We start from the raw sequence: 22,122 nt of genomic DNA, 5'->3' as shown, positions 1-22,122 counted from the left end.
TTGTGTCTGTGGTGGCAGCATCCATTTTGTGATGCCAAGGCTCGAGTTAACTTTAACCGGGGTTCACAGTTACATACATGTCGTGTCCCTCTAGAAGGGTGGAATGCTACCCCCGTCGCCAGAATTGGCGAGGGGGTAGTATTCCAATTCGTATGACACCTTACTCGACATGTTTTGATAATGTTATACCAGAGTTAGCATTTAACTGCGAGGATTATAATGCACTTAAGAGTATATGGTATAGCGTTATCATGGAACAGCTATAAGGACTTGGTTCCGCAAGCGGGCTCAGCTCATGCCAGAGAACCATCTCACATAATTCCAAGCACTCTGCCTTCAGGATTGATAAGGCCTGCCATAGGAGTGACTGATAGGTATGTATGTGTCCATTTTAGGGTTAGATATAGGTATACTATATCTACAGCAAAGGGTGATTACACCACCTTGCCCCAGCTGTCGTGCAGCCAGTTGTGTCTATTTTAGATGGCCAGCCAGGGGTGGCATAATACATGCTTCAGCCCCTGGTAGGCCCTGGGTACACCTATGCCCTGGATACCTAAGGTATACTGTACAGGGACTGATAAGGTGGCCCAGTACCAATTGGTAAATGCACCTAAAGTACATGGTTGTCAATTTAGAGAGAGAACAGCTAGGCAGATATATCGTTACCGAAGGTAAGTAACTTGTTCTTTAGAGCCTCTCCCTGGGGTGTTTGGTTAAAATGTGCCATGGGCTGCTCCTCTATTCTTAACAATGCACAGGCATGACCAGAGCTGTAAGGGCAGATTGAGTAATTAAGATCTCCTACCCAAAGAATACATACGGGTTGCCATTTCTCTGAAATTTTGTTAATTTCCCTCTGTAGAACACACATCTTTAGTATAAGGACAATATACTTTCATTATATATTCAAGTTGGTGCAGACAATGCAGTGCTCAAACAGTGAACTAACAGAGACAACAACATAGAACAAGACAGTTAAAGATCCAAGGTTGCTTAGTTCATATATGGTATCTCTTGGGGAATCATAACATGTTTTGACAGCAACTTAGAAAAGGGTTGTCATTGTTTCGACCTACAGTTAGTCTTCGGGTGTCATCAGAACAAAAGTTATCTGACTAACGTTCCCTAGAAACTTTGGAATCTTGGGACATTCAATAAGGCATCCTATATGCAATATTTGCAAGCACACCTGTGTATTGTGTGGAGAAAGTGGTCACACCTACACATAAGAGTGTAAGTGCCCATTAAAAGGCTGGACACGCTGACGCGCTGAATCACTAGCGAGTCAGATAACTTGGACCCTCCTGAGGCGCAGCCGGGAGTAGTAGGAGACAGAAATATTTCACTGTTTTTAACTTAAAAATTGTATTTTGGCACTAGATTTTTAAACTCACTCACCCCCTCCTGGGACTCATCCTCTGTAGGCAGGCACCCTTCCACGCTGAAAACAAGCGCTGGTAAGGGAGAAATCGCCGCCTTTCCCGCCTAATAATCTCCTCCCGCCCTGATTGGGACACGCCCACCAGAGGCCACGCCTTCACCTATCCCCTCCATATAAAAATGTGCATGTTCCGGAAGCGCAGCGGACGAGCGCAGCGGGTGCGACGATTGTGCGCCGAAGGCGCACATAAGGCAAGCTCGTCTGTGCTCGTCCGTGCCGAGACCGGGCCTAGGGCCACCCACCCTATATCCCAGGCTACAATACGTAACCATTACAGCACGGAAACCCTCTTGGGATTAAGACCCCATGGCAGGAACTGCTATCAGTCCCAGTTCCACGCAGAAAACATCCCATTTACCTGCCCCTCCTGTCAATCAACCCTCAAACCCAAGCCGGCCCCAGAGCAATCACACGAGTACTGCATGTTCCTGCTCAATTGCAGATCCCTGCCCAAACACAGGGCAGAGTTTGCACTACTGCTAGAAGAACGTATGCCAGACATTGTTTTCCTGACGGAAACATGGCTGGCCACAGATTCGGACCCGGCGGTAATCACAGCCCTCCCCCCTGGCTTCCAAATCATTCGGCAGGACCGACCTGAGGGCAGAGGAGGAGGTCTGGCTATTATCTATAAAGACCAATTCCTCTGTTGAGTAATCCCGGAAACCATCCCGGACTGCGAGAGCTTAGCCTTCAGCCTCGAACTCTCCCCTAACACCTGCTTCACAGGTACTCTTATTTACCGCCCCCAGGCCCTCCCAAGCAATTCCGCAATCTCCTCGCTTCGATTGTGGCGGAACGCGTCAGCATTTCCTCAAACTTCACCCTGCTAGGGGAATCTTAACTGCCACTTTGACTCCACAACCGATCACATAGCCACCATGCTGGTAGATGACCTAGCAGCGCTGCAGCTAACCCAAATCGTCAGGTCCCCCACTCACGTCAAAGGCCATTTGCTGGACCCTGTGTTCAGCAATTGTGCAGATCTTACATCTAGCCCACCAATCCCCCTTCCATGGACTGACCATTTACTAGTCCCCTTCACCTGGACCACATTCAAACCTCCAACCATTGAACCCACAGTACGAATAGCCAGAGCCTGGTCCCGCCTCCCAGTCGACAAATGGACAACCAAACTCGCTAGCAGCCTTCCCCTCCATAACAAGGATCCCTGCCTAGCCAACCAGACATTTGAAGACTGGATCACCCTATCCCTTGACAACACTCTCCCCAAAAGAAAAACCACTCTGAAACGGTCCCACAAATCCGCACCCTGGTACTCGAGGCCCTTAGGGCAAAGAAACGCCTATGCAGGAAAGCTGAAAGGAAATGGCGTTTGGACTTCTCTCCAATGGAAAAAACCCAATACCGAATGCTACTTAAAGAGTACAAGGAAGAAATCAAAGGTACTCAAGCGGCATATTTTTCTAATAAAATCATTTTAGCCAAATCAAAACCTAGGGAGATTTTCCAAATAGTAAAAAACCTCACCAAGCTACCACCCAGCCGGCCTGAAACCACATCCTCAGAGCACTGCAACAAGGTGGCCGCCTTCTTCCATCAAAAGGTTGACAAAATCCACGCCTCCTTCCCCCCTTGGCAGCCCCCGTCACAGCCTCGACTAACACAGCCTTGGCACACCCTTCCCCACATACTCCCTTTACACTAGATCACTTCCCCCCCCCCCTAGATCTGGTATCTCTGGAAACTGTAGCCCGGAAAGTCAAATCTGGCTCCCCCAATGACCCAGCTCCACCTGACATTATAATGTCGGCATCTCAGGTCACCCTGCCCTTCATAATGGACCTCCTGAATGCCTCCATCTCCTCCGGCACGGTCCCGCCTGGATGGAAATGGGCCATGGTTAAAGCGCTGCTGAAGTAACCCAGTTTGGACCCACTAGACTTCAGCAACTATCGGCCAATCTCCCTACTTCCCTGGCTGAGCAAGGTATTGGAGAAATACATCAACAGCCATCTGGTCACCTTCCTAGAAACCAACCAACTACTAGATCCCACCCAGACAGGCTTCCGACCCAAGCACGGAACCGAGACCGCCCTCCTCATGGTCACCGAGGAATCCAGAAAAATCTTGGACCAAGGAGGATCAGTGGCAGTGATCCTCCTTGACCTTAGTGCGGCCTTTGACACGGTCAGCCATGACATCTTGCTTAACCGTCTGTCAAATGTTGGTGTCAAGCACAAGTCCTGGCTATGGTTCGAGTCCTTCCTGAAAGACAGATCCTTTCAGGTATTCGACGGTGAATCAGTGTCCACCAGCAGACCTTTAAGGTGCGGGGTCCCTCAAGGCTCCTCTTTAAGCCCGGCGCTATTCAACATTTATATGAGGCCACTGGCTGAGGTTGTTCGTCCGTATGGAGTTAAGATCATCTCCTACGCAGACGACACCCAGCTGGTGGTCTCACTGGCGCAGGAGGCCAACATTCCCATAAGCGGAGGACTCTGTAAGTGCCTTGAGGAGGTAAAGAGCTGGATGTCTGTGTAGGAAGGTAGATCCCTGACTATGGTTGCCCCCAACTTTTTGCCTGGTGTTTTGCTGGTTTTCTGACTTAGTTGACCTGGGACCCTGCTATTCAGGGCCCCAGGCCTACTGCTCTCTCTGTAAAATGGATTCCATGTACCCTAGGTACATATCTAATTGGATACTGAGTCACCTTATCAGTCCCTGTACAGTGTACCTTAGGTACCCAGGGCCTACCAGGGGCTGCAGCATGTATTATGCCACCCCTGGCTGGCCATCCAAATCTGACACAACTGGCTGCACGACAGCTGGGGCAAGGTGGTGTAATCACCTTTTGCTTTAGATATAGTATTCCTATATCTAACCCTAAAATGGGCACACAGATCTCCTATCAGTCACTCCTATGGCAGGCCTTGACAATCCTGAAGGCAGAGTGCTTGGAATTGTGTGAGATAGTGCTCTGGCATGAGCTGAGCCTGTCTGCGGCTTTCGGGATCCATCCCTTAGCCGTTTCCATGATATCGCATACCATATACTCTTAAGTGCATTATAATCCTCGCGGTTATATGCCAACTCTGGTATCGCTTTATCAAAACATGTCGAGTAAGGTGTCATACGAATTGGAATACTAACCCCTCGCCAATTCTGGCGACGGGGTTAGCATTCCACCCTTCTAGAGGGACACGACATGTATGTAGCCTGTAACCCCGGTTAAAGTCAAACAGAGCCTTAGCTCCACAAAATGGATGCTGCCACCGAGACACAAGTCTGCCCTCCTGCTGCTGGGAGCCCTCCCAGCCCAGGAGGCAAGGACAAAGGGTTTCCTGCCAGGGGCGGTGCCAGCACCGTCCCAGACAGGATTTTGTGTAATCTAGGTAGGCAGGGCTTTAGAGGAAGGTGACTGCAAGTGGCACCCCGTGCTCACTGTGCATAGGCCGGCTGAAACCAGTTCCAGGGGCACTCCAGCCCCTGGCCTGGGGAAAGCCCGCCAAAGGAGAGGGGTGTAACCACCCCCCTCCTAGTCCCACCCATAGGGCAGGACTTAGTCGTGTGCCAGCCCCTTTTTGCAGGATAAAGGTAGGAACTGGCCCCCTTCCAAATCAGATCATCTTTGAATCCTGAACCAACTTTCTACAAGAAGGAACTCAAGACTCTTCTCAAGATTTCTCCCTTGTGACTAAGGAGTAGTCACCCTGCAGCAGCAGGCACCAACCAAGCATCGCGGTTTGTTGCCAGTCTCTCCTTCGGATCAAGACTGCTCCAGCACGACGAGAACCGGCTTCCCTGGCACCTCTGACCTCAACCTACATCATCAGCCCAGCTGTGATCCGTGAGTGCGACGAGACCTCGAGGGACCGGCCATCTTCAGAACTGCACGACGCTTGTCCAGCACGACTCCCGAGTGACCCTCGACTGAGTGCTTTGGGGTAAGAGAAGCCCTGACCCTGAGCAGCTCCAGCACCGAAGTTCAGCCCCCCTGCATCCACGAGATCTGCGTGGGGCCCTTCTGCTCTTTGCTGCCAACCGCGTTGTCCATGTCGCTTGCCCGTTGGCTAGTGGCCCTCTCACGACGCTCCACGACGACAACTACTGCTGGTCTGGTTGCTCCAGACTAGCCCTTGCTCCCCTCCAACAGAGGAGCACCCTGGACCCTCCTGGTCCACTCAAGATGCCATTTTAGGTCCACCGCGTGGGCCTTGCATTTGCCAAGACTTGTTGCCCAATCCTGGGTCCAGCGCCGTCGACAGCAAGAACCTTCGTGGGACAGCTCGCACCTCCATCCTGGTCGCCGACAACGCCTCCTGGTCCGAGAGACTGCAGAGCCCAGCAGCGCCCACTCACCTGACTGCGGTGACTTCGCCCGGTGCCATCCTGGTGCCCACTTAATCACTGGCTAGTGATTCAGAACTTGGTCCCCTCTGCTTTCAGGTCTTCTTCTTCCCTGATCCAGGCTTGGATCTCCTCGAACTTTTCTTCACTGGCCGCCTGCCAGCAACTTCTTCTTCAGGCTCCTGGTCCGTCAACGAGGGTTTCCGACGCAACTTGAACCCTATGCAGCCGCAGCCCCTGGGCTAGGTAAACTGAGTACTCCGGTGCTCCAGCATAGTCCAACACTCTAGGTGTTCGGATCCACTCCCGTTTTCGTCCCAGCTAGTCGGGTTCGCCCGAGAACAGTGACTTTGTAAATTCTAGCTTCCATAGACTTTGTCCCGCATCCCGCGTGAGAGTGCACACTCTGCACCCGAGTTCCCTAGGCCTCCTGCTAGTAATCTAAAGGTTCAGTAGTCCAGTCCTAGCGATCCCAAAGCCTCTGAGAATAGTTACTTACCTGCTAGTAATTCGCATTCCACTTTCATAGTATATGGTTTTTCGTGCCCCTCGGGCATTTGTGTAAATTGTGCAACTTGAAGTATTTTTATAAGAGTTTTGTTGTGTGCTTAGCTCCCTGTCTCATAAAGAGCCAGGGTAGTCTTGTTATAAATAAATATCTGTTTATTTTCATAACAACTTGTGTGGTGTCCTTTCACTTGGTGTTCAAGGGGTAATGTGATGGTAAAACAGCTGGCTTAACACGCCCTCTAGAGTCTTAGCCTTAGACTGCTCGTATCCATGCTACTAGGATAGCTGGTCTATAAGGTTGACTTACAACCAATCATCAATAAGGGTTGTTTGGACTGATACATAGTGATCACTAGAATAGTGAGCACTGCATATCAGGCCAACTTGTCACAGTCTGCCTCATCACTCAAGCTAAACGGGGACAAGACGGAGCTGATGCTTCTAGGTTCCCCGAACCCAAGCTCCTTCAATTCCCTGTGGCCACCCTGTCTGGGTACCCCTCCAACACCCAAGGACAACATTAGGAGTCTTGGGGTGTGGCTCGACAAAACCCTGTCATTTGACACACAAGCGACCAAACTTTCGGCCACCTGCTTTGGCCTGCTTAAAATGCTCAAAAAAATTCTTCATCTTCTACCCATGGAGGCTAAACAGGTGGCCATCCAGGGTCTGATCCAGTCCCGCCTGGACTTCAGTAACGTCCTGTATCTCGCTGCACCAGACTACACACTGCGGAGACTTCAAACAGTGCAGAACTGTGCAGCCCGGACACTGCTCCAGGTCCCACGCAGACAATCCATCAGAGCTGGCCTGACCAGTCTACACTGGCTGCCAGTCCGCCAAAGAATCCACTTCAAAGCCCTGTGTATCGCCCACCAGGCCTTCTGGGACATAGGCCCCATTATCACCCGCGACCTAATCTCTCACTACCATCCTAGCAGAAACCTACGGTCAACCCAGACCTTCACCGCCACCGTACCCAGAATAAAAAGAGCCAGATCAGGTGGTAGGACCTTCGCCCATAACTCCTCCAAGTTGTGGAACGCCCTTCCCCTTCATCTGAGAGCTAACTCCAATCTTACCTCATTCCGGAAACAGCTCAAGACTCTTCTTTTCACATCCCCACAGTAACTTCCTGGTACTATCCCCGCCTCTGCCTAACCATCTGTTGGTCCCTTAGCGCTTGGACGCCCCCGGGCATCAATCGCGCTCTATAAATCCACTTACAATTACAATTACAATTACACAATTATTCAAATCACACATTATAAGGGTGAGGAATTCAAGATCAGCATTTCCTAGTGCCCAAATTAGAGCTTTGAGTTGAGCCAGCTGTGCAGTACAATCACCTACAGATTATGAAGGTTTTTTGAGACTGGAATACTCCATCACCCAGCACTCTATGCACTGCTGCACAAACGGCCGAGTATCGATGCACTATTAGTGTAGACAATGAAGTCATACTGGTCAAGAGGCAAAACATCATTGGACCCAGGGTATTCCTGTTTATATTGTAGAAATTCTTGTGTTTGTGGTGTAGGGTCAAAGAGATGGCCCGCTGTAAAGGAGATGGCCCACTTTATCCATCTAGTATGTAAGGCTTTTGCTATAGGGATGCTGGCCTTTGTGGCAGCCTCTAAGGCTGGAATGGAAGCAACCACAGTTATGAGTTTTACCTGTATCAATGATCTTTCCTTTATAACAGCCGTCTGAATTACAGTCAGTAATTTTTTCTGTTGGTGTAAAAGGCATTTCTACATCTGAATACAAGTGTGATTTATATACAGTTGGTACAGTATCACCTTCATTAAAAACGACATGTGTTCCAGTGGTTCCCACAATTATGCGGATCACCAGATTTGTGGTGTTAACACTTGTGTGGAAATGTTTTATTTGCAAGCATGTCAGTGTATGTTCTGGTGTCCAATGTGTGCTTGAGATGTCTTGAAGTATTAATTCATAAAACTGTTTCAGCCATTGGGTATGGTCTAGTATGTAGGTTCTACCAAAGTTGAGAAAGGCCAAAGTGATTATAGCTTTTTTTTTTTTGTGTTTAGTGGTTGTTGTAAGAATGCCCATTTGTCTAGGAAATATGATGCTAAGCTTTTGCCTTCATTTGATAACTCTTATCCCAAGAACAGGACACTGAGCTACATAATTTTTGTTTACTGGAAGTTGAATTCGTAGCCATGTTCAGAAATGCGATCTACTCTGGCTAGATATGTGTTTAAGTCCTCATCTGTAAGGTACATGTCATCGACATAGGGCAATACTTCGGAATCAATTTCTTGTAAAATTGATGTAATTCGGGAAGAGAACAATCGTGGGCTCTTCTTTTACCCCTGATGCAGTCAACCAAATCTGTTTTGCCACCCCAGCGTGGTGAATGCGGTCACATCCCTGCTTTTAGGCGCTATGTTTTGGCAGAAAAAGCCATTTGAAATGTCTAATGTTGGTTTATATTCTTTGTACACAATGTTGTTCAGTAGTGCTGCCCTGTATGAACTTTGTAATGCAAATCTGCATGTATTACTGTTTAGATGTCTGCAGTCTAAGACTAAGCATTATCCGTGATCTGATTTCGCTACTGGAAACAAAGGATTGTTCATTGGTAGACACAAGGCGCAATTATGCCTTGATCCTAATTTTGTCTGAATTTTTTCTAACATGAAGTTAAGCTTCATGCTTAATAGGGTATTGTGGCTGCATTCGCGCCCTGCACCTATAAGGTGAATCTTGATCCCACCCTATATGGTTACGGTATAATGCCGGACCAACCATCCTTATTTAAGTTGCCCGTGATGAGATTCCTCAAAACATTTGCAACATGTATTCCCCCTAGGCCATTTTTCATCCTCCAGTGAGACTTGAGCCTGGTCTTTCATTTTCTGATGTCTGCTCCATTTGAGCTGTTACACAACTGCCCTGTTCAGTTATTAACCATCAAATCCGCATTTCTGGTGGCCATTACATCAGCCAGGAGGGTCAGCAAGTTGCAGACTTTCTCAGTGCACACACCTTACACTACTTTTTGGCCTGACAAACTGGTGTTTTGGACACATGTTTTCTTCCTTCCGGAGGTAATCCCCCCTATGCACGTAGGCCAGACAATCAACATACCAACCTTTTTTGCCCCACTTCATCCGTCTAAAGTGGAGAAACTAGATCATCTGGATCGAAAAAGAGCTCCATTGTTCTGTCTTTGATACGTTGGGGCCAAGAAAGGGAAGGCTGTGCTGAAACGTACCATCTCCCACAGGATTGTGTTCTGCATAAAAATCTGCTGTGCATTGGCCAACAAGCAACCTCCTGAAGGCTTGTGTGCTCATTCTACTAGAACCAAGGCTGCGACTTCTTCATTAGACCGCAAAGTTCCAGTCCTGGACATCTACCAGGCTGCAACGTGGGCTTTTATTCACTTGTTTACGAAGCACTAATACCTAGGCAGTCAGTCTGGTGTGATAGACATTATGCCTGTTGGTTCTTGCAGGACTTTCTGGTTTAAATCCGCCTCCAGGGAGGCATTAATTAGGTATCTGTATTTAGGCAAGGAATCTGCTGCTAGAAGTCTCTATCAGATGAGCAAGTTACTTAACTTCAGTAATGCCCTATCTGGTAGAGACTCTGTCTTGCCGCAGATTCCTTATGTTCTTCCTCGCTCTGCGACCTGACCAGCAAATAAGTACTTCCCCCTATGAAGAGCCCTTGCAGCTCACACCAGTCAGGAGTGGAAAGTCGCAAAAATCAACTGATGTCTGCACACTAAGGTGGTGCCTATACAGGTACTGCATATCTCATTTTCGGTGTGGATGACGCAGTCGACACGGAGCAGAATGACGCCACCTACCGGCATGTGGTGGTTCTGCTCGACCCTTTCCTTATTCACTCCGACACCAGGGGATAATTCTAAGGTATAGTAACTACCAGATAAGGCGTTATCGAAAGTAAGCAACTTGTTCTTTACATGCCAGAGCACATGCAGTGAGTCCTGACTAGCAGGACTCAGGGCAGTGCGAGTTGTCAAAATGGGAGCAAAAAGTGGAGTTGAACCTGCAAAAAGCATGAGAACCTGCACATACATCGTTATTGCAGCCTATACAACTTCTTTTTGGGTGTTTGGCCTACAGTCACTCTGAGCCGGACTGCTTCATTCCTTTATACTAAGTCCGCTGGATGGCCCAGTGCAGAAATGCGTGCCGCTGTAAAATGCCATGATCTGAAGGCCACAAGTTTGAATCCCAGCAGGACCAACTCAACCACACAGCTACTCATGCCACAGGGCATTCAAAGACAAAAGACTAGTGCACCAGAAAATAGTTTTTGTATAAATTCTGATCCACTGAAACCATTTGCACCAGATGATGTGTCTAACCAAAAAGAGCTGTAGAAATGTATGGATTTCATGGCAAGATCAAGTAAATGACAGTTTCCGGCCTGGAGATACAGACACTTCATCAGAAGAGTAGTAGATAACTACATAAACCAGCTTAAGAACTCTTCACACTGCCAGATACAGTGTGTTTGGTCAACACACCTTCTGTTGACAAAGGAAGTATAAAGCAATATCATATGATTTAGTATATAAAAAGACTAATTTAAAACCTGGTTTCAATATTTCAAGTGAAGTCAGAATAAGAATGCAGAGCCAAGACTCCACCATTGACCTCCAGCCGATGCCTTGAAAGTACCATTTGTTGTTTGCATTTATACAGTCATGAAGAGTTGGGAGTGATGTCATAATGAGTCACGTTCTACACACCCATGGCTGAGGCCGATTATTTATGTTTAGTAAAAAAACGTTATATTCTTGGCCTACCTGATGGCCATAAAATGCACAGTATGAGTTTTCAAAAATCACAAGCTGCAAACCACTCTTGCAGTGAGTGATGTTCGAAATTGTTCATAAAATATTATAAAATGGCCAATAGGAGTTAGGCTGCAGTGGTGTGGCTCTTAAGGAAGGAGAGCAACCCGGTTAAATAAGTTGCACACATGCAGAATATGAAGCTGAGCTGTTAATTGTCTTCAACAAATACAGAAGGAAAGATTTAGGGGATTCCTAGTCTGATGCATTCAACAATGAAGAAGATGCAATGTTTAGGACCTCATCTGTTGTGTCTCCATACCTTTTAAGTGCTTCTTCGAATTGTGCAAGACTCACTTCTTACATTTGACTTTCTCTTAAGTGTTTTATTTGTCCTTGTAGTGTATGGGGCATATCACTTTTAATAAAAAATGCCATGATAGTATGCAAATCTTTTTAACCTGCAGGATCAAAAGCCAAAGAAGAAGGAGGATACTTCAGGTGGCACAAGTGTATTTAAATCAGAAGCTTCAGGATCAAGTCGTGATCATGTGCCTTCTCAGCCTCATGGACCTCATACACCTCAAAAGTTTCACCCACCTGCACCACACCTTCCACCGCCTCGTGAGCATCAACGAGAAACCTTCAGCCACCAAAACAAGAGGCCATTTTCTAATCAAGGTAGGCTCATTGTCATGGCATTTCCATTTCTTTTAGATATTTCAGCATTTGTGAATGCCTTAATGAAGCTGTAGTTTATTTGTAAAGCTAAAATATCTAGTTTACGATTAGGTTTTAGAGTGCTGGCTCTCCAGAGAAATGTCACTCGACCTCTGCCATTATTTCTTATTGGACCCTATATGTACCTGTGTTTTTTTAGAAAGCCTGATCAGTACTTCCCGTTCTCAATAGGAATACAATGAGTTATGATTCAGATACATTCCATTAAGTTAGTGCCACACTGTAAACATAAGTGGAGCAGCTCCAATATGGCGTCTTCACTTTATTCTAATCTCTGTTCTGTAACAGGCATTTGATAAAATCCCAATATAACTTTAAAGGGTGGTAGAACACTTAACAGAGAACATTTTTGGGTTGAGTCTACCAGAGAGCCCACGTTTTCTGGTTACAAAGAACTTATTAAGAGTGGGTTAAAGCCTGCACATTGCTTACCCTTAGGGTAGCATTGCCACTGTAATTTGCGTACTACTTTTTCAATGGCTTGCCTTGTCCGTATTGTGACTGTCCCTTTCCTGAAGGCAGTCCCCGCGGTCCCGTGTCTAGATCCTGATGGCCCGGCGGCTCCGCCACTTGCACCACCCCCGGCGCCACAGGATCCTGCGCTGCCGGCTCCAGCGCCACGAGGTGCAGCGGTGCTGGCTCCGGCCCCGGCGCTGCCCTTGGATCCGCCACAGGCGCCGCACTGGGTGCCATTTATCCCGCCTCTGCCCCGGTACTCGGACCATTTCGCTCCGGCCTGGGATCCGCATTGGGATACGGTTCAGGCTCGGCCCCGATTGGCACCCTTTTCGGCGCCGTTCCCGACTCCGCTTGCTCCCACTCGCAGCCGGTTCTCTCTACTCCGGATCTGGACGAGGACTGGGACAGCTCCGAGGACTCCCTTGCCCGGCAGTGAGACTCTGGGCAAGTTTGGGTGGACGACCTTAAAGATGCAGATGAGCTTGATGTGTCTTCTGACCCGGGGTTTGCCTCTCCTCCGCCTACTATGGAGGAGGGCGTTTCCTATACCGTGGTGCTGTGTCGGGCTGCAAAGGCTTTCCATCTCAACCTCCCTACAGTGGCCCTTAGGACCAACCTCCTTACGGTGGTACTCCAGACGGCGTCTACTTCGTTGGAGCCGCTGCTTCCTTTCAATGATTCTCTCCCAGAAGTCCTCTTGGGCACTTGGTTGCTACCAGCCTCGGGGGCGCCGCTGGATAAAAACTTCGCCAGGCGTCATGGCAGCCCTGCCTTCTTGACCACTCACCCCGCGCCTGAGAGCCTGGTCATTCAGGCCTCGACGTCGCAGAGTGCCTTTCCCACGGCTCTGCCGGATAAGGACTCTAAAAGGCTAGACCAATTTGGCAAGAGGTTGTTCTCCTCAGCCAGCTTGGGGTTGTGGTCGGTTTACACCGCCTGCTTATTGGGCCGTTACTCCCACGCGGTGTGGGATTCGGTAGCTGAGGGTTTGCCTCAGTGTTCTGAGGAGGTCCAGGCTGTCCTGTCCCAAGCGATAGCGGAAGGCAAGGATGCGGCGAAGTTTGCCATCAAGTGTGGTTTGGACACCGCCGATTCGTTGAGTAGGGCAATTTCCACGACTTTGCCTTTGCGGCGCCAAGCCTGGTTACGTTCCACTGGGTTCTCACCCGATGTCCAGAGCGAGCTCATGGACATGCCCTTTGATGGCTCCCGCCTCTTTGGCGGTAAGGGCGACAATGCCCTGGAGCACTTTAAAGACTCTCGTGCCACGGCTAAGTCTTTGGGTCTTTCAACAAAGACCCCTGCCACGCCTGGGTTTCGTTCCTTTCGTGGCCAGGGCAGGGGCACCCAGGCACGCTCTTCCAGCAAGCCTGTGCAGAACCAGCCTCAGCGCGGCTGTGGATTCCGCAGGGGCGGGTCTGGTAACCAGCGTGTGGGTCAGTCCACTTTCACCCCGCTGCTTCGGCCTCTAAGCCTTCCCTAATCCGAGCATCTGAAAGAGACACGTTAGTGATAGATTCCTTACCATAGAATATCCCCAGGCATCAGGCTGGATCGGAAAGTGTTTCTGCTAAGTAGTACCTCTGCGCGCCAGTAGGTGGCGTCCTGCAGCTCCGCGTCTGTCACTGGCGTCATAGGTTCCGAGATGACGTCACAGAGAGTACTTAGGCGCCACCCATGCGCGCTGACGTCAGTTCTTTCTTTTTTTGCGCCGAAAGCGCAGATCCGGATTGAGCGCGTACCTCGGTCATTTTTTTACCACTTTTTTGAGACTTTGTCTCCCTTTCTTGTCTCTTGGTGTACGTAAAGATGCCCGGCTTTAAGTCTTGCGGGTCGTGCCACCGTAATATGTCGGTGGCGGACGCCCATGATGTCTGCCTCTACTGCCTAGAGCATGACCATGACTCCTGGGATTGTCGGGACTGCCGTGCCATGGTCCCGAAGGCCTTACGGGAGCGGCGCCGGAAGTTGCTGGAGGTCTGGCACTCCTCTCCTCTCACTGCCGCTCCGGGTCTAGGGGCCGTTCATGGGACCGGAACCGTAGCTCCTCAGACTCTGTCTTCCCCTTCAGATTCCGGTAAGCGACGCCATAAAAAGAAGCGCATTCGCTCTCCGACGTCCCCCGTCGCTTCACGGAGGCGGACGTGGGGGACGAGAGTCCCGTGGCCTACCCGCTATACCCGGGTCCGTCGGCAACACCCGAACAGGTGCAAGAGTTTCTTGCTGCCTTGGACCGCCTTTACAGGCCCCGGGCTCCCGGCGGTGTGCCTTAGGGCCCCGCGGTCCAGTGTCTAGATCCTGTTGGCCCAGTGGCACTGCCTCTGGCACCAACCCCGGAGACACTGGATCCAGCACTCAAGTTGCAGCGCCGCTGGCTCCAGCCCCGGCGCCTCCCTTGACTCTGGCCCCAGCACCGCCACAGGCGTTGCACGGGGTGCCGTTTATCCCGCACCTACCCCGGTTCCCGGACCATTATGTTTCAGCCTGGGATCCACGTTGGGATGCCGCTCCGGCGCAGCCCCAGCTGGCGCCGCTCCCAGTGCCGCAGGCTCCCTCTCCAGGTCCAAGCCCTGCCACCGTGGCTGGCTCCTTCTACCCCGGAGCCAGACAAGGACTGGGACGGCTCCGAGGACCCCCTTGCGTGGCAGTGTGACTCCAAGCAGGATTGGGTGGATTACCTTCAAGATGCGGGCAAACTTGATGTGTCTTCTGACCCGGGGTTTGCCTAGCCTCCGCCTACTATGGTGCTCCAGACGGCGTCTACGTCGTCTGAGCCGCTGCTCCCTTTCAACGAGCCCCTTACTGAAGTCCTCTTGGGCACTTGGTTGTGGTCGGCCTCGGGGGCACCGGTGGATAAGAACGTCGCTAGGCGTCATCGTCCGGCACCTGGTGATCCCACCTTCTTGACCACTCACCCCACGCCTGAGAGCCTGGTCATTCAGGCCACGACATCACAGAGTGCCTTTCCCTCAGCTTCACCGTATAAGGACTCTAAGTGGCTGGACCAATATGACAAGAGTTGGTGGTGCGGCCCCGCGTGTCATCCCCCTATCCGCCGTTTCCCGGTGTAGGGGCATCTAGAGCCCAGATGGAGACATATGTGGTGGCTTTAGAAAGCATACCCTATGCACACACTTGAAATGTATAAATTGGATACAATGTCCAAACGCAGTTATACAATATGGAACAGAGAAACAACAATAATATGCAAATTGTGAGAATAGGTAAGTAGATGTCAATAAAGAAGTCTTGGTCTCCTTGTTTTATTCAAACACAGCATGTGGACAACCAGCCGACACGTGTTTCATCGCGTCTCGCGAATCTTCAGGGCTGGAAATGATACAGAAAACAAGGGGCTATACTTGGGGATTTATACATTTGTATGTATGACCTTGAATAACACTTCAGGTCAGCCGTTGAGACAAACATTGCATTGGATAATCTCATGCATAAGTTCATGCCCTTCGAGATGGTTGTGGGAAAACATCTTTTAGTGTGCTGAGGTGCTTAGAAATAGCTCACGTATACCATGCAATTGAGGTGAGCCGTCGTGCACTTAAGCACCCTAATTAATGGAGTGCATTCACGTACAGTTGTTGTTTCAAAGTTGTGCACGGTGAAGTGCCAAGCTAAGTTCTATGCCGATGTGAAAGATCATGCGTGCTATAGGTGCTAGGTGACACAATAAGTAATTCTAACACATACCTCCAATGGTTGTGTTTAATCTTTACGGTCTGTCGTGATTAAAAGAGAATGGTAGATGTTAAGAGACAAGAAAAAGAAAAACAATGGGAGAGTGAAGAGAAGATGAGGAAGGGAAAAGAAAGGAAGAGAAGTCAAAAAATTAAATGTATTTCGATGTAAATAATTGTGGGTTTATCATCATAATATGAATGCCAGTTCTATTCTTCAATGAGTTAAGAATTAAAGTCAAAAAACGATATTGATCAAAACGGAAAGCTCACCGCTCTTCCGGTGATATTTCCGACCCGGAAGGGCCCAGGACCATTCAATATTAATTGCGAAGTAAAGTGCAATTGCTGAAATAAAGTTGAAAAATATCGTGTTATATCTTTCCTGATGTATATTAGAGTAGATTAGTGTTGCTATTCTTCATCATTGTAGTGAACAGCGAAATGTCATAGGTGCCTTCATATGTTGGCGCTCCTTTATTGAAAAGACGCAACCTGCACCAAGTGATAATATGATAGACACGTTGCAAATGCTCCCTTGTGCTAGCAAGTAGAATTCCCAGCGTAAATATGTTACGGAGGGCCCTTCTCGTCCAGTCACGGGCCGAGGTTGGCGGGGGACCCCTCTTCCTTCCCCAGGTTCCTCTTGCCCCTCGACGCAGTCGGGTCGATGCCTTTCAGGCGCCATTCCCTCGCCGCCACACGGTCGGGTCGACGCCTTTCCGGCGCCGTTCCCTTGCCGCCCCGGCCCAGCCCCGGTCTCCTGCGCCGAGCGATGTGGCGGAGTTCTTTCCGGCGTCTCCCCTGCCGTTGGACATCAGGCCGTTGACTCGTCCTCGGACGCCTCTTCTCCAGAGGTTCGGCGCTTGCTGGCGTCATCCTTGCCAGAGACGGGCCGACGAGTCGTGGCTTTATCCCCGACGTTGTCTAAAGACGGCTCCTCGCCGCAGTGTTCACCGGAGGCGCCACAGGTCCCCCACTCCTCGGTCCCTCTTCCTCCTTTACGGACCTGGCCCTTCCTTCCTCCGGTGGGTTTGGGGGACGGCCGCCTTAGCTTGCAGCCGTCGCCTACTCAGGAGCTGCTTTCTCCACCTCGGGGCCCTAAGGAGGCGGGTGCGGCCTTCGCTCGCGCTGTTTCAATGGCTGTGGGACTTTTGTGCATGGGTGATCCAGCTGCCCTTTCCCCGCGGATCATCTTCTGGAGGTTCTCCATCAGGGCTCTGGTGGTAGGGAGCTGCTGCTTCACTTCGAAGGTTTGCTCCATTCTTCTCTTTTGGGGACTTGGGGCCGTCCCGCCACGGGGGACCCGGTGCCCCAACACCTTCTGCATCGCCACCATCCGGCGCTGCGTGGTCCGGTGTCTTTTTCCCTCTACCACAGGCCCTCTTTTGCAGAATGCCTTTCCCTCTCTGCCGCCGCTGTTGTCTCCCCTGTCACGGCAGGCTCGCTGGCTGGACTCCTGGGGGCGCAATATATTTTCCTCAACCAGTGCGGCTCTCCGGGCCCTTAACACGCTGGGTGTTTTGGCTAGGGTCACTTCTTGCTTGTGGGACACGCTGCTTCAGCTGCCCCGAAATATTTTTTAATTTTACCAGGTGTTAAATAGGCTCTGTGGAGGATGTAGAAGTGTATTTGCTGAAAGCGTGCGTTTCTCGTGCTCTTCCTTGCCCGTCTCACTATCTGTGGCCAGGCCGTCTCAGGGATCTCCTTATCCAGGTCTGACTCCCATTTGGCTTTTAATGCCGTCAGGGGTGGCAAGTTCTCTCGGAGCATTCTAGAGTACAGGCATGTGACTGCTTTGTAGGTCCCTGCCGCCATCATAGTGTATTGACAAGCCATGGTTGTCGTAGGTTCTGATAGCCCTTCTTTCCAATGCGCCTGCATCGCTCTAGTGATCGCAGCATGCAGCAAGTACCCTCCTATGGGGAGGTCGAACCTCTCCTGGAGTGTCTGATATGGTAATAGTACCCCGTCTTCGTACAGATCGCCAAGGACCTGCAGCCCCGCGTCTTCCCAGGTCTGCAACTGCGACCAGTCCCCACCATGAGGGAGCGCCGTCACCATCCCGAGAGGAATCTCAGGTGCATATGGGTGCCGTACGCCCGCCCGACGCTGGGAGCGATTCCAACATAGTCTAAATGTCTACTCCTCAAGGGTTAGATCACTAATGGAAAGCCGCTGCTGCAGGGTTATATAGGCCAGGACATGTCGCAGAGTCCCTCCCTCTCTCTCAGCCTCCGGTCCTCGGAATACCCTATCCACCTCTTGCGTGAAGAGTTGCAGCTGGGCCGCCAAATAATAAAGCTCGAAGTCTGGGACCGCTAATCCTCCCTCGTCTTTCGGACGGGTAAGCGTTCTCAATGCCACTCTGTTCCTGCCCGATCCCCAGAGGAACGAGGTCAACTGCGATTTCAGTTGCCGAAAGATGGAGCCGGGTATCCATACAGGCAGTGTGCGGAAATAGTATAAAAGACGCGGCAGAGCATTCATTTTCAGGAGGGAGATTCGGCCCGTTACAGAGAGCGGGAGGGTGGCCCAAAAGGCCACACTGCCTTTCAATGCTCGCAGACATCTGCCCACATTGTCTTCCAGCATATCTGCTGGTGTGTGATATACGTACACCCCCAAGTATTTCAGGCAGGTGGGCTCCCAGTTGAGTGAGGGACGAAAGGCTGGCCGCGCCTCTCCCTGCCGCACAGGGAATAAGCACGTCTTGGACAAGTTGACTTTCAGGCCCGAGAGTTCTCCGAAGCGCAATAACAATCTCTCCGCTCCCGCCAGTTCCACCTCTGCGTCTTCAAGGAATAACAACAAGTCGTCCGCATATAGAGAGATAAACTGTTGGCCTTCTCTACTGTCTAAGCCCTTATAATGGTTCCCTGTGCGAGCCTCTGCTGCAAAAGGCTCGATCGCCAGAGCGAATAAGAGGGGGGACAGAGAGCACCCCTGTCTCGTGCCCCGCTCCACCAGATACTGCTGGGAGATGAGCGACCCTACCCGCACTCTCGCCACTGCGGAGGTGTAGAGCACTCTCGTCCATTGGATATAGCCTTCACCGAGCCCAAAGCGTTCCATGACCCTATATAAGTACTCCCATTCCAAGCTATCAAACACCTTCTCGATGTCTATTGACAGAACCATTGGCGTCTGCTCTTCTGGATAAGAATCGTCCAGCAATCGTATAAAGCATCTGATTTTTGCAGTCGTATTGCGCGTTGGAATGAATCCAGACTGGTCTTTGTGGACCAAGCCGGTCATATGCCGTAACAGTCTGGCAGCTAGTATGTTGCTTAAAATTTTATAATCCTTGGTTAGCATGGATAGCGGTCTATACGAAGCTGTGCTGTGGATCTCCCTCCCAGGCTTCAGCAAAGGGATCACCAATGCCTCGCGCATCGATTGGGGTAAGCAGCCAGCCGTCTTAGCCTCTTGGTACACCTCCTGTAGGCGCGGCGCCAGCAGGTCTATATATTTACTATAAAATTCTATGGGTAACCCGTCTAACCCCGGTGTTTTGTTGCGGGCCATCCGCTTTATAGCTCTTCTAATTTCCCCTAGGTCTATGTCTCTGCCAAAGTCATCCGCCTGGTCCTGGTCCAGCCGTGGGAGGAGCAGCCCCTCCAGGAAAGCGTTAATATTGCATCTCTCTGGTGCGCTCCTATACAGCGTTTGTAATAGCGGTGGAACCTCTGCAGTATTGCAGTTTGAGTGTGTATCAAGCGTCCCTCAGTCTCCTCTAGTGCCAGGATAGGGGAGCTTCGTTTAGTGGGGTTAGCCAGCCACGCCAGCAGTGTCCCAGCCCTATCTCCCTCAGCATGCGCCCTAAGCGTGTAGGCCTTGTAGTCAAAACTACGTAGCCGCTCCACCTCGATCGCTACCGCCTCCCTGGCTGCCCTAACCGCCTCCTGTAGTTCGGGGTGACCTGGTCGTGCCACTTCCGCGTCTCTCAATTTGTTCTCTGCCTTGTCAAGATCTTCTAACAAGACTCTCCGTACCCCCACATGTTTCCCGATACAGCGCCCCCTGATGACTACCTTGAAGTCGTCCCACTCCGTCGCCCTGGATTTTGTTGTGCCAGCATTATTCGCGAAATACTGAGTTATCCCCTCCTCCAGTGCCACGTGGAACAGGGGATCGTCTAATGTCTCAGGGCGCAGATTCCAGGTTGGAACGCACAACACTTCTGTCATCCAGTCCACAGTGATCAACATGGGGTTATGATCCGAAATGGTCCTGGCGAGGTACTCAGTTCGCGCAACAGTTGGCATCACCAACGGGGAGCATAGCACTGTGTCAAGTCGAACATGTAAGTCATGCAGGCTAGAGAAATACGAGTAGTCCCTTTCGTGGGGGTGCTGTGTACGCCAAGCATCTACCAGGTCCCACCTCCCCTGCCAGTCCAATCTGCCTGTAGTGAGTCTGTGCACTGGGGAGTCTCCCAATGGCGGGTGAGATCTGTCAAGTGTTACGTCCGTCACTGAGTTGAAGTCCCCTCCCATCACTACCGGACCCGTCAAATATTGCACAAGCGCCCCTGAGAGTCTCGCCAGGAAGGACAGCTGATCAGTGTTTGGTGCGTATATGCTGCATAAGGCTATATTCCTGCCCCTAAGTTTCCCCTCGATGGCCACATACCGGCCCTCAGGGTCTATCGTTTGCTTGGTCAACTGGAATGGAGTACCCGCCCTGATCCAGATCAGTGTACCCCTCGCAAATGCAGAATAAGTAGTGTTAAATAGCTGCCCTCTCCATCTGCGCTGTAGGGCTAACCCCTCCTGTTTTGTCAGGTGTGTTTCTTGAAGGAATGCTATGTGCACCCCCCGCCGGATCAAGTAGGCGTGGACCTTGTGCCTCCTCGCCATTGTATGCAATCCCCTCACGTTCCAGGTCATACATCTCAAAGTGCCTGTATTAGCCATTATCCCTCAACTCAAGATGTGAAACAAGACCGTTTCCGGCCCCTGCGTAAGCGGTGATTACCCCCCAACATGTCTCCAGATTCGTACATGTCCAACCCCCTTCTAGAACAAATACAAATAGATCCCAGTGGAAAGTGACCCCAACCTTCTCCTCCCCACCCCACCCCCAGAACAGGACCCAATAATAGGCTATCAGTTCCCATCCAAACTTAGGGAAACAACCCAACTTCCCGCCTAACTCACAGTCGTCACTGTGGTCGCCTTAAGGGCTAGTGGAGTGTGGCTCTAAACCGGAAGGTAGCCACGCCAGCCGCCCGCCCCGCACCCGCAATCCCCCCAGAAACATTAGCGGTGAGCCATCCTGTTGTGTAACAGATATCCATTTTCATAATAAAACTCCCCCAGTTACCAGTAGTGTCCGCCTGCTGCTGCCCTAGAGTCAAACGTTCAGAATGCCCTCCGCTGTCTGTGGCATTACAATCGGCCCTCTGGTGCTGTTCACTTCCGATTGGTCCGTTTGCGAACCCGTGATGTGGTCTTCCGATTCTGTGCCCCGTTTTGACGGGGAAGCGTCCGTCCCTGAGAGTGCCACCACAGCTTGCAGCGCCACCCTCCGCTCCTCATCCGTTTGGGACATCGTAGGTTTCCTAGATCCTTGCCGCCGTTTGCTGAGTCTTTGTGATTTTCGCACCTGTGTCGTGCGCCGTTCTGCTTCCTCCCGGCATTTTGCTCCGTCCGTGCCCGCCTTGTACATTTCCCACCACGCCCAGGCGTCCGCCGACGTTTGGAAAAAGAGCGACTTGCCATCTAGGGCCACCCGACGTTTGGCCGGGAAGAGCAGGGAGTATTGTATGCCTTCAGTTCTGAGTTCCCGTTTAAGTGACAAGAAGGAGGCACGCAGCCTCTGTGTCTCGTAGGTATAGTTTGAGAACAGTATCTGAAAGAGACACGTTAGTATTAGATTCCTTACCTTAGAATATCCCCAGGCGTCAGACTGGATCCGGAAATTTTTGCGTAGCAGTACCCTTGCGCGTCGGTAGGAGTCGTCTGCGGCTCCGCGTCCGTCGTCGGCGCCGTGATGACGTCGTCAGAGTACTTAGGCGCCGCCTCCGCGTGCTGACGTCAGTTCTTCTTTTTTCCGTGCCCGCAAGCGCAGATCTGGAAAAAGCAGTAACCCTAGTCAATTTTTGACTAACTTTTTTTGATCGTTTTGATCATTTCTCGAAGTCTCTCGACTCCGAT

General features: G+C 50.7%; 1 protein-coding gene across 2 annotated transcripts in view; it reads left to right on the top strand.

Moving 5' to 3' along the window:
- CHD2 (chromodomain helicase DNA binding protein 2) overlaps positions 1-22,122 on the top strand; it is a 2,197,496-nt gene that overhangs the window by 2,073,370 nt on the left and 102,004 nt on the right. For both annotated transcript variants that reach the window (XM_078683153.1, XM_078683151.1), the window contains one exon: positions 11,537-11,750. In XM_078683153.1, the coding sequence (XP_078539279.1) occupies positions 11,537-11,750 (214 nt within the window). The remainder of the gene's footprint in view (positions 1-11,536; positions 11,751-22,122) is intronic.

Source organism: Lissotriton helveticus, chromosome 3_1 (assembly GCF_964261635.1).
Source record: "Lissotriton helveticus chromosome 3_1, aLisHel1.1, whole genome shotgun sequence".
NCBI lineage: Eukaryota > Metazoa > Chordata > Amphibia > Caudata > Salamandridae > Lissotriton > Lissotriton helveticus.
Note: the sequence above shows the minus strand (reverse complement) of the source record. Positions and strands in the feature narration are given on the sequence as shown.